This window comes from Mixophyes fleayi, chromosome 2 (genome assembly GCF_038048845.1).
Source record: "Mixophyes fleayi isolate aMixFle1 chromosome 2, aMixFle1.hap1, whole genome shotgun sequence".
Lineage (NCBI taxonomy): Eukaryota > Metazoa > Chordata > Amphibia > Anura > Limnodynastidae > Mixophyes > Mixophyes fleayi.
This window is the reverse complement of record NC_134403.1, coordinates 88,524,802-88,538,224: the sequence shown is the minus strand read 5'-3', so window position 1 is coordinate 88,538,224 and position 13,423 is coordinate 88,524,802. Positions and strand designations below refer to the sequence as shown.

Here is a 13,423-nt window from a genome sequence, read left to right as displayed (position 1 = left end):
TAGGGTTCAAGTCTGCCTTTGGAAAGACCAGTAAAGGAGGGAATTGTCAATGCGGTACATGATGAGTGCATGAATTAAGGTTTTTGCAGTGTCTTGTGTAAGATATGTGCATATTCTGAAAATGTTCTTTAAATATATGTAACATGATTTAGATATAAAGTCCCGTGGCGCATCAATGAGCCTTGGGCGCCCATGACTCTGTCGCTGGTTCACCAGTTGTCCTTCCTTGGACCACTTTTGGTAGATATTAAATCACTGCATACTGGTAACACCCCACAAGACCTGCAATTTTGGAGATGCTCTGACCCAGTCGTCTAGGCATCACAATTTGACCCTTGTCAAAGTCGCTCAGAACCTTACACTTGTCCTTCTTCCCTGCTTCCAGCACATCAACTTCAAGAACTGACTGTTCACTTGCTACCTAATATATCACACCCCTTGACAGGTGCCATTGTAACAAGATAATCAATATTATATTAACTTCACTTGTCAGTGTTTTAATGTTATGGTTGATCAAAGTGACTCAATCATAATTGGTCATTAAGGGTGATTTTTTCCTGTTCAACCAGGGCACACAGCTATACGCAATACAGAATTATTATTTTATGGGAGCTTTTTCTTACATGAGCAGCTAATCTAAAGAGTTTTCTGAGTCTGAGATTTAGAGGCTCCAATGTGTATTCAAACCAGTGCTGATAAAGCAGCAAAAGATTTTCCCTAAAACATAGTTGCATACTATGGGATGCCAACGTTTCAGCTGAGAAGATAGATTATTGTGACCATCCAGTGATGCTGAGCAGGTAGGTTATTGTGACCATCCAGTGATGCTGAGCAGCTAGGTTATAGTGACCATCCAGTGGTGCTGAGCAGCTAGGTTATAGTGACCATCCAGTGGTGCTGAGCAGCTAGGTTATTGTGACCATCCAGTGGTGCTGAGCAGCTAGGTTATTGTGACCATCCAGTGATGCTGAGCAGGTTATTATGAGTCATATAGTTATGTCATGATGCCAAAGCCCTATATAAAGAATGGCTAGTCAGTGGCAGCCACACTTGGTGACAGTTTATTCTATAGTGACACTCTGAGTAATTTCTGTGTTTTCAATTTATTTAACTTCTGGTGATGACTTGGATAAGACTTCAGATAACAGCAATTGGAAACTATTTCAGGCAAAGAATTCTGGCAATGACTATTGACAAAGATTTCTGACAAAGACTTCTGGTTACGACTTTTGGCTTGACACATGGTTTACGCTCAGGGTCGGACTGAGCCACTGGGGGGGGCGAGCTATCTCCCGATAGGCCCCAACCCTGATTGCTCCCCTCTTCGTTGGTGAGAGGAGCGGGTAACTTTAAAAAGAAAAAAAAAAAATTGAAAAAAAACCCCACTCACTTGACCACGGCGCTCCACCGACTTCTCACAGAAAGGAGTCAGCAAGAAGAGAGAAGACAGAAGAAGACAAGAAAAAAGCCGATTGAAAAGGTAAGTGTAAGAACGGAAGCAAGGGGAGTGAGAAGCATGGCAGAGAGTGAGAAGGGGCAAAGGCAGCATGGCAGAGTGTGAAGGGGGGCCAAAGCAGCATGGCACAGTTTGATAATGGGGGGCCAGGAGAACGGGGAGCAAAAGCAGCATGGAGGGCGCAGTGTGAGCATAAGGAGGCACAGCATGGTGATTAAGGGGCACAGTAATATATGTGTGTGATGGCACAGCAGGCTTGTGGCAATGTAATGTGTGTGTGGTAGGTGGTGGCTAACTAAAGGGTGCTATTTTGTTTGTGGGGGTGATGGTGGGGCAATTTAATTTTATAGTGGGAACTATTAATTTAATATGGGGTGGTTTGGGCACTATTAATTGAATGCGGGGCTGAGTTTGAGGAGCATGAGGTCTATTTATTAAATGTGAATATTTACTGGCAGTGACTGTTAGCGAGAAATAGGTATATTTATTATTATACATAAATGCTATTAATATATTGCTGGGGCTCTCTGGAGGGAAATAGGTTTATTTATTAAATAGGAATACTATTACTTTAATGTTGGGGCTGGAGGAAGGCCTAAGTGTTAAATTAATAGGACCCACAATTAATGCTGGGGCTGATTTTCTAAATGTACCCATTTTTTTTCCAAATAGGGCACCCAATATTCCAGGATCCAGACAAGCCACAACTAAAGAAACCAGCAGCCACAGGTGGTGAAAGTGACAAGAACAGGTAGGACAGTCTGTCAAATGTTCCGAGTTTAGTGGGACAATCCCGATATTTTTTTTATTTTTTTTTGGGTGACTGTTCTGCCCAATCTAAGGGGCAGGTCAAGACTGTGTACTCTTTATATACACACTGCATTCTTCATATACTACTACACTATGGTGCTAGCTGCCTTCGTGGGCTGACTACTCCCCTTCTAGTGTCTGGTCTCGCCTCTTTGATGGCTGGCCACGTCCCCTCTGGTGGTCCCCTAGCGTTGCAGTCCCCCGATGGGCCCTTCATGCCCCAGTCTGACACTGATTACGATTACCGGTAAAACTATTAGAAACTATGGATAAAGAAAGTGTTACATCTAGGACGCTTTAAAAAAGAAAGGAAACCTTAATATATCATCAATCATGTTGCCCTCCAAGGACTTTGCTGAGATTGCTGAGAACATCAAGCTTGTGCTTTAACCACCGATGACAAAACATTGGGATACTTTGAAAACGGATCCAATTCTACTGAATATCCTTCCAGACAAACCGAAGATCATTTTTAGAAAAAATAAAAATCTAAAGGACACTCTGGCCCCAAATCCAAAAGTCCATTTTTAGACTACAAAGGTTTTCTCACATGTAACCATTGCAATATATGTAAATATGAGAGCTCTGATAAGATGTTCTTTCGTAATTTTAATAACAGCAAGAGGTTTGAGATTAAGCAAATTATGAATTATCTGGCACAATCTGTCATTTATTTCTTGGCATGCATTATAGCTCAGCCACCCAGATAAAGGTGTACCAGAAAAAGATGTTATAAGAATTTTGACCATAGATAATTTCCTTTTACATGGAATCAAACATAAAGACAGAGTAAAAGCACCAAGTGGAGCTTCCAAAACACAGGGCAGAATCCTTGTGATCCGCCATCTTGGACAAGATGGCGGATGACAAGGATTCTGACACTTGCTAGACACGACTGGGGCCCTGTGTGATTTTTCTAATAAGTTTTTGAAGCTCCTAATGCGGAAACAAATGAGCTCAAATTCAGACCTGCTGAGTGATACCTGCTAGCTGATACCCTACTGGGATTGCTGAGTGTGACCAAGAATTACCAAGCTGTCTTCACATCCATTATCAACATACCAAGATGAGCTGAGGCGGTTGCCATGGAATTGAGACACAGATGAGCTGTTTTTCTTACTATCTTTGGTACGCGGCCACTTGGTGCTTTTACTCTGTCTTTATGTTTGATTCCATGTAGAAGGAATATATCTATGGTCAAAATTTGTGTAACAGTATCACACTATCTGGGATTTTTATCTCTTTACATGGATTTATGAGATACAGCGGACCTACGTGACCGAGGCAAAATTATCTATCCTGATTATTGATGAGCTGTTTTAAAGCAGATATTTGGTATGCATACGCACATACCTTGGTTTTGGGGCTCATCCTCTCATCCTCAACAATACACCAAAAAGGCGCCATACCCCTTCTTATTTGCTTTCATTGAACTTCATTTGGTTTATCATACAAACCTTAAAGGGAGGCTGCCACTTTGTTATAAAGAAGGTGTCCAGGTGTGAATTGATATTGGACAAATATACTTTCAATTTTGAATTGAGCGCCATTGTTATTGTCATTTTCTGTATTACATATGTACTAATGTTAAGTGATCAGAGGGAATAAAGTCATCTTTCTCTGTATCAAACAAGCTAGAGGGCCACTAAGTCTTGGGGAACACAGAAGGATTCTCTGGTAACTTTAATGGCCAACTCTCATCATAAGAGCCGCAATTTAAACAGAATATAAGCTATTTAGATGCAAGAGGATAATTCTGTATGACAGGATTGCTAGCAGACTATGGTAACTTACGTCTTCATGTTGATGAGCGTTCTCAGCATGATGTAGCAGGTGCTGCAGAATGTCTCTGGGTGGCCACTGTCTTTGCAGTGGGGGTACAGTAACTTTTTTCCCATCATGCATTGTGGATTTTCTATGCTCTGGCTCCATTGTTGCTGGATGTTGCGTGTATGCCTTAGGTGTTTTATATGAGCTGTCATTCACTCTATCATACCCGAGAACAGACAAAAGTGAACATGTGGAAAAACTAGGTTATAATGACTGACAATATTTAAATCAATAAATGGTCAACTAGGACAAATTAGTTAGAGTCAATGGTTAGTAAGATTTAGAATATTTCCCATGATTCTCAGTGTCTCACCAGTAGAATCCACCCTCCTACTGTAGGTGTTGTGCTATATCGTTCTGTATAACCCTACAGGTGAGCAGGACAAAGATACACAAAATTGATACCATTCCATACAAGTAATAGGATAAAAACTCTAGAAAATTGTCCATCATAGTAAGTTGTCTCTGGGAAGTTACCCTATAGTCTCTGGAACCAATGACTTGGGGCCCTGATCAGCCGAAGGGTTTCCATGACCACAGTGGGGGATATTTATACAAGTAGAATACCCTGATACTGGAGTATAAAATTAGAGTTGATATAATGGGCCTGATTCATCAAGGAACGCAAAGTGAACGCAATGTGTGTTTTTTTTTGAAAAACGCACGTGAATCGGGCATACACACGTCCCTATTCAACTACAAGCGCAACTGAAGAACCGTCTCTTGTTGAATATGGGCTCTGCTCTGACAGACAATACACTGCAACATACGTACAATGTATATGTGGAATATAAAGTCCCAGGAGAACTCACAGAAAAAAAAATATTCAATTTTTCTTACCTGTTAATAATGTAGTTACTAATGAAAAAACATATAAAAAAAAAAAGAAAAAGTTTTTTTTTTTACATTTTTCACCCTACATTAAATAATCTACATTATTCATGATGTTTTTAATGTCTCCTGGTCATAAAATGTATTTTTATAGTTGCTCTTGATTGCAAACACATGTCCTAGTAGGCGTATCACTTGGCACTTACACCTGACCTGTAGCTGGTGCAAGTGATACAACTGATAATCCCGTACCCTAGAGATGCCCAAAGCTTGAATTGGACATGTTACATGCTCTTGAGCTTGGCACGGCCTTACTGTACACTGACTAAGTGCATACACCCATTCCCCGCCTACTTCCGCCAATGAAATTCTAACCTGTCATAATTGTCCTTTACGCTGAAAGATGAATCACATACACTTGCATTCTCTGGCGTATAGATAGTTTCTGGGCATGTGTAGTGCAATTTAACACAAAATACGGCAAATATCTGCATTTACGTTCCTAAATGAATCGGGCCCAATAAGTCTATTTTTTTTTTCCTCTATTTAAGTTTCAGAAATGTTCCCCAATGTGTACCATAGCCTTGTGGAAGTTTCTTACTATTCTATAATGTTTATAATCATTAAATGTTATTTTTAATATTGCATATTTGTCTGGGGTTTGTACCTTTGTGTGCATACACCAGCCATGTCAGGATAGATCATTGTGTTTAATTACATGCTGATAATGCAGAGGCTTCTTTACCATATTCAAAATATATAGAAAAAGAGCATAGAGTTGTACTTTTAAACTGTAAATAAATGTAACATATGTGCATTACCTCATGTCACCCTTGTCCTGTGCAGAAGGTGAGGGAACTGACGAATGGTCCAAGGTGGAGTGGACATGTCTATGTTTGTTTTCTTGGACATCTAGAATATCCAGATGGGAGACGTGATCATGTCCCAGTTCCAGATGTTGTATTTGTACCACCTATGGGCATAATGTGTAGGAAATTGTAATTATTTCCTATGAATTTAACCTCGCGGTAACAACAAAAGTTTTCAGTCAATACAAAATAACTTCACAGGGAGAATTTTTTTTCCTTCAAAAATAACACAAATAGCCTGATGATGAATACATCTGTGTTCTTTGTGGAAGCCACTGCTATCTAAACCAGACAGTGTTTGGCTCTCCAAGTGTTGGTGAACTTCTGGTGGTATACCATCCTGAAACTAATAGTTGCGTAGCAGCTGGTGGGCCACAGGCTGTCTGAGAAAGGATAAGCTTGTTCCTATCTGAAGATGCTGTGATAATTTATTTTCCAAATTCAGGCACCTGATGTGCCAACTTACCAAAGCCTCTCACTGCTTTTTATCTGATACCTAATGCTGTGAATCACACTCAAAGGGTAAATGTATCAAGCTGCGAGTTTCTGGCGGGTTTGAAAAGTGGAGATTTTGCCTACAGCAACCAATCAGATTTGAGTTATCATTTAGTACATTCTGCAAAATTATACCTAGAATCTCATTGGTTGCTACAGACAACATCTCCACTTTTCAACTCTGCCGAAAATTCACAGATTGATACACTTACCCCCAAGTGTGATATTAAAATTATCTTTATAAAGCTAAATTTTATTCTACTCTGTGTTTTTACTTATACCCTAAGGGATCCTTATCGCACATCCTTGCCTATGGACCAGAACCGTAACTTAGAATTCTATTGCCTGGGGCGAGAAAGACAAATGCCGCCCCCCTAGCCCTTAATTTTAACCAAGTAAACCTAAAATATTCCTAAACTGCGCTCCCCTTCAGCATTGCGCCCTGGGCGGTCACCCCTATCACACAGCCCTAGTTACGGCCCTGCTATGGACAACAAATATACACAGTTGCAGCAACAATTGATTTGATTATAAGAATATCTAGCGTGCTGTGGAAATTTTCATTGTAAAGATATACACTGCAGTGTGTCAACATTCTACATTACTTCAAAATAAAGTTGGAGACTTATATATTTGACATTTCTTTTTTTCTCTTAACTGTCTTTATTTCCTCTGCTCTCCAAAATAATTTCCTCTGTGTTATTTTCAAGGTCAGCCATTCACCTGCACTTTACCAAGCCCCAGATTTTTCAGCAGCAGAGTGAGCCCCTGGTAAGTCAATGTGTCATTCTCGCCATAGAGATGAAACAGCTGCTTTAGGTAATATCCTTGTTCCTTCTCCGCCTCTTCCAAAGAGGACAGGTTGTGCTTGTTTCCAGGGCTCCAGGCCAGCAGCTCCTGGTCATGGGTCTGGTGTCTGGTTGTAGTGTAATTCTGAACATTAGCTCTGTCCTGACATGTAGAGAAACAATAGGAAGTCCATAGGCTGAAAATGAGCACTAACCAGGCTTTGTAGAGCAGCATCTGAAAATACAGGATCACTAAATAAATGTAGTACTGACAGTCATATATTGTTACCAGTCAATGGAAACAAAATGCAGCTTTAACACTTTAAATCTTTAATCTGATCAGTATTTTAAGCGAAACAGAGGCTTGATAGCTTTAAAAAAAAGTTAGCATGAAAAATTGAAGTATAGGTCCAGACAGACATTTTCATTATCTTGTTAGAAACACGTAAAGACTTTTTAACCTTATGTCATGAGCAAGACCATTTTAAAATGGGTGTTCTAAAAAAAAAACTCTTAGGCATTTATGAGGACCATACTCTCTCCAACTTCAACAATCCACCTTTCTTTCACTCTAACCACAATCTCCTCTCGTTTAGTACCCCTCTCCACTTCCCCGTCCCTAAAGTTCCTCTTACCAGGTGTAACTAGGACACCATTGATCCTACTACATTCTCATCCTCCCTGGTCTCACTACTCTCTCACATCACAACCATTGTTGCCCTGAACAGGCTGTCTCCTTCTATAACCACACCCTTACCACTACACTTCACTCTGTAATCCCAGCTATCACTATCGGCCATTGCCAGTTCCCGCCTCAATATTGGCACTCCAAACTTACCAGTTGGCTGGGGAACGGCTCTGCAGGAAGTCACTCACTCATGTTGACTTACTTTAAGTTCATTCACTCCTTTTTCAGTAATGTCCTATCATTCTCTAAACAGTTCTACTTCAAGTCTTTGATTTCCTCCCATCCTCCAACCCCAATCACCTCTTTGTCAACTTGCTTTCCCCTCCCTTCCTTGTTTCCTGCTCATGACTTTGCTATTGTAACAGGCCTATCAAAATGGCCGCTAAACTCCATTTTTGTTGTATTCATACTTTTCTGTGTGTATTGTAAAATGCTTATCTGATCAAAGGCTGGACCGAGACATCTCCACTTATAATACCAGGACGTTGTCTCAGATGCTTCTGCACATGAGTGAGAATATATTCTCTCTTATCAGTAATGTACCAATAGCAAGTCTGAAAATATATTCATACCCTTATATGTAAGTTGATTCCAAGACGCTTTGTTCTCGGAGTATAAAACTAGAATGCAGCCAGAGAGCCCCATGCCTTATGACTGGACCTTGATGAAGAGAGGTGCCTATTGTTTTTCCAGCTTTCGTGTGAAAGAGGGGTCCTGGAAATGGACTGTTACTTGAACATATTGAAAGCTAAGCATTTGATTTACTTTTTCTTTTATGTTATGTTTATCGTGAAAATAAAGGTAAATGTCACAATAAATCTTGCATTCATAAGTCATTAATTTTTTGAAACCAAAAGAACCTCATTCAACCTGGAACAGCTACCCCTTCACCTTCTCACCCCACAATTTCAAAATGGAATGTGAGGTGGCTTTATTTGGCATTCGGTATGGGAATACCCTGTACTGCAACTATTCTGGGAATCAATTGAAGAGGGTGCATGTAAAACAGCGGTAAATAGGAAAATATGGCTCTAATGGATTCAATCTTTCTACATGTTACTCCCCCAGGGGCATACTCTAGAGAGAACGTCCACAGTGCCTGGTAGACGGAACCGTTTCTTTCTTGGTTTCCCGAATAACATTTTATCTATTTATAATCAGTTAAACATACTTTCACAATGAAGGATTATCGGTACATCTTTCTGGTCTTTGTGGGAGATTACTGTTATTTGTCGTCTATTTCTTTTCTTTCCTGTACATTTTCTTGAAATGTACTCAATAAAAATACACAATGTAAAAACTATACTATACAATAAGGCGGCGGTTCCCAAACTGTGCACCGCGGCTCCCTGGGGTGCCGCGGCACTGTCACAGGGGTGCCGCGATCGCCCTAGAGAAAAAAACGAAAAAAAAACAAAAACTTACCCATCATCCAGCCCCGGATCCTCCTCCTCACTGACTGCCGGGCGTGACGTCATCATGTCCGGCAGCCTCAGTGAGGAGCTGCAGCAGAGAAGATGTCAGGGAAGAAGGTAAGTAAAGGAAGTGAAGGAGGGCACTGAGAGACAGGCTGAAGGGGGACAGAAAGACACTAAGGGGTGACACAGACAGGCTGAAGGGGACAGAGAGGCACTGAAGGGAGACACAGATAGGCTGAAGGGGGTTAGAGAGACACTGAAGGGAGACACAGACAGGCTGAAGGGGTATAGAGAGACACTGAAGGAAGACACAGACAGGCTGAAAGGGGATAGAGAGACACTGAAGGGGGACACTGAGATGCTGAAGGGGACAGAGAGACGCTGAAGGGGACAGAGAGACGCTGAAGGGGGACACAGAGAGGCTGAAGGGGACACAGAGACACTGAAGGGGACAGAGAGACACTGAAGGGGGACACAGAGAGGCTGAAGGTGACAGAGAGACACTGAAGGGGGACACAGAGAGACACTGAAGGGGGACACAGAGAGACACTGAAGGGGGACACAGAGAGAGGCTGAAGGGGGACACAGAGAGAGGCTGAAGGGGGACACAGAGGCTGAAGGGGGCACAGAGAGGCTGAAGGGGGGCACAGAGAGGCTGAAGGGGGGCACAGAGAGGCTGAAGGGCGGCACAGAGAGGCTGAAGGGCGGCACAAAGAGGCTGAAGGGGACACAGAGAGGCTGAAGGGGGGCACAGAGAGGCTGAAGGGGGGCACAGAGACGCTGAATGGGGGCACAGAGACGCTGAAGGGGGACAGAGAGAGGCTGAAGGGGGACAGAGAGAGGCTGAAGGGGGACAGAGAGAGGCTGAAGGAGGGGGACAGAGAGAGACGCTAAAGGGGGGTCAGAGTGTGAGCTGATGAAGAGGGGGACACAGAGTGTGAGATGGCGAAGGTGATACAGAGTGATATGATAAAGGGGCACAATGTGATGGCGAAGGGGTCTAAATACATTTTACGTCATTTTGACCCAAATACTTAAAAAACGGGACTAACCGGTAATTATTTTTGCTTAGGGGTGCCATGGAAAAATTATGGTGACCCTAAGGGTGCCTCGAGCTGAGAAAGTTTGGGAACCACTGCAATAAGGGATGTTATAAAAGTTTACAGACAAAGAGCAGAAGGATAAAGCTAAAACTTTTTGCCACAGACGAAAATACAAAATTACTATCCTGCCCATACTGTGTGGAAGTGGTGGATGTGTGGTCTGTCTGTCACCCTGTACATGAGTAATGTCTCGGCCTACTGCCAAGAGGAACAACTTTACATCCCGAACGCTAAATCAGAGTTTACAGTTTCTGAGCTTACCCTGTACCGTCATGTACTGCCAAGTTGGGTTAATTCAGATTTAAAACTCAGTTGTCCATAGGATAGTGGCCTATAGCATACCGCTCAGTTTCATCCACTGGGGTTTACTAAGCAAGGTTATGTGATCCTTGGTTCCCCAGTTGTCTCTTTATGAAGACAAGAGAACCGTACACTATGTAAATGTCTTGTTTCGGCTGGGTCTGTCTGAGAGTACAACTATTCACTGCAGATTAGCATTCACCATGTAATATTCTGAATAGTCTCATTTATACTGTTGTTTTTATTTTATTGACATTATGTCATAACAACAAACAAAACAGAGTAAAAAAAATACTCCAAAATACAAATACAATATTACTCTTTTTGTTTTTATAAAATTGTAAAGTCTATACATTGAGGAAGGGGCAAACATGACCCTCTCTTGTGGGAGAGCAGGGCAATGCTCTTCTGTGCTGGCTGGACTGGGGAGCTCTTGCCCCTAGGCCATGACAGCTGAAGAGCACAGATCTGAGTGTAAATCTTGTAAAACATGTATAGTGTGTACGCATGAATCAGCATGGTGATTGGGACTTTTTTTTATCAGTCGTTTGTAAAATCGTTAAAGATAACACATCGGGAGAAAATTTCTGTACTGTGTACCCAGCCTTACAGTCTAGATGTATTTGTATTATTTATATAGCTCCACAAGTAAAATAATCAGCAACTGATGTAACAATGTAAAAAAAAATCCAATAAAATTAATGTTTTTTTTTGGTAGGAACAACAGAAGTTATATATAGTTGTGTTTTTTCTAGCTAACACTTTATGTTATAAAATCAAATACATCAGATCACATTTTGTGTTAAGATTATATGATTAAGTGACTGAACTGACCATAAAATGTGTTGAGTATAAAGTGCCATGATACTTAACTGCAGATGTTTCAAACATATGTTTCATGTTATTAATATAAAAAAAAAAAAAAAATAGTCTTCACTATGAAAAAAGTGCATATAACACAATTATTTATATAGCGCCAGCATATTCCTTAGCACTTTACAATTGGGAACAAGCACATTAATAAAACAGTACTGGATAATACAAACAGACCTATACATACATACATACACACACACACACACACACACACCTAAAATATATGGAGATATAACAGTATCTTGACTCTGAATGGGTGTATGGTTGTCGACCACACTTACCAGTTGTGGGACCAGTTGTGGTGCTCAGGCTTTTCCCTGTTACACACAGTTGTTGTCTTATATTTCACTCTAGCCCACATCAAAGCTGCTGTGACCAGTACTGTTTGTTTTTCCACCCCTAAAGTTGGCCATTGAAGTGCAGATTTAGCCTTGGACGGGGGAGGGGTGCAGAACCCTGACTCTAACATACATAGGAAAGTTAATGTTTAATTCGGTCATCAAATCATTTTCCAATATTAGCCCATTCCTTTACAGGAACACAATCCTGAATGTATAGCATACTTGCCAACTCTCCCGTAATGTCCGGGAGACTCCCGCATTTTGCGAGAGTCTCCCGGACTCCCGGGCGAGTGTGGCAATCTCCCGAATTCTGCCCACTTCACTAGGAAGTGCCCCACTTCCTAGTGAAGTGGGCAGAATTAGATCCCAAACGCCGCGATTCCCGATGAATCGCGGCGTTTAGCCCCGCCCCCCGCTGTCAAATGACGCAATTTGCGTCATGACGTCACAGGGGGCGGGGCCGAAATGACGCGATTTTGGCCGCCCCGCCCCCTCACGCCCCCCTCCACTGGCTGGCTCCCGGAAGGGAGCTGAAGAAAGTAGGTAAGTATGATGTATAGATTATATCTATTTCTACAGCGTTAAAGAGAGATTATCCCAGATATTACATAGTACTCTGAGGCAGACCCAACTATATGACAAGTAAAGACAACTGAACAGAAGAAAACACACTATGATTTCTTACAAAACATCCAAACAGTATTATATATGTATTTCAATCCGCTCATAAAGCAGGCTATAAATACATTAACACTATTGTGACAAAGATCTCTTTTTTTATTGTTAGCTACAATGGTCAAGATAATATCTTATGTAACTTTGTATTTTTCAATCACCATTCTATAACTTAGAAATAAATATTTACAGTGTTTACCTTTCATTATTGTAGAAATCTGCTCTGTAATCCACTTCTCCTGTAGCATTGGCTTCTTACACCACTAAATCCAAATACAATAATGTGCTAACAGAGAAATACAGAGGCTGCAGGTTAGGATCCAGTTTAACCTGCAACCTCCTCACTTACAGCAGGTGAGAGGACACTGCCCACGTTCCAATAGATCAAACTGCCAGGAAATTACAGTGTGAAAAAATAAACTTCACAATGCAGACACTACTGCCACCTGCTGGGAGAACACCATCCATCGATCCAACCTGACTCAAAGAGAGACACGGTTATTGAGTACAAAGGTGCCTAGTAGTTATAACCCTTACTGCTTTCTCAATAACAAAGCTGAAAGAAGGCGAATAGTATGTGTGTGTTACCAACTGTACCTTATTGTTAGACTTTTACTCAGCGTGTACTATTAATGTTAGATTTTTCAATACTGTATGACAAGTAAGCTTCAACGGAATTTAAGATAATTGAGATAACCTTTGTGTGACAGAGGAAGGAATCTTGCCTGTGCACACAATATTTCCTAGATTAAACGTGTAAGGTGTGTATCTACTACCCGAACAGCTTGTATTCATTCTTACTATGGTTAAAACGGGGTGAAGGAAAAATTGGGGTCCCTTCAGTAAAGAATCCTAAAAAACTCCTATCACTAGCTTACATTTAAACCTCCCAACATTTCAAAGAGCATAAGCCACACATAAACTTGTGTTCAAAAGAGCATGT

The 13,423-nt window shown here is 41.3% G+C and overlaps 1 protein-coding gene across 2 annotated transcripts in view; it reads right to left on the bottom strand.

Annotated features, from left to right (window-relative positions):
• Positions 1 to 12,876, bottom strand: part of SLC39A5 (solute carrier family 39 member 5) — a 44,306-nt gene extending 31,430 nt beyond the window's left edge. The window contains exons 1-4 of one of the 2 annotated variants that reach the window (XM_075198024.1): positions 12,680 to 12,876; positions 7,015 to 7,314; positions 5,749 to 5,900; positions 4,061 to 4,253 (exon numbers count right to left, since the gene is read on the bottom strand). In XM_075198024.1, the coding sequence (XP_075054125.1) occupies positions 4,061 to 4,253; positions 5,749 to 5,900; positions 7,015 to 7,314 (645 nt within the window). In that variant the 5' untranslated portion in view covers positions 12,680 to 12,876. Of the gene's footprint in view, positions 1 to 4,060; positions 4,254 to 5,748; positions 5,901 to 7,014; positions 7,315 to 11,745; positions 11,785 to 12,679 lie in introns of those variants that run through there. The other variant, XM_075198026.1, reaches the window with a different exon arrangement.
• Between the last annotated feature and the right edge of the window lie 547 nt (positions 12,877 to 13,423).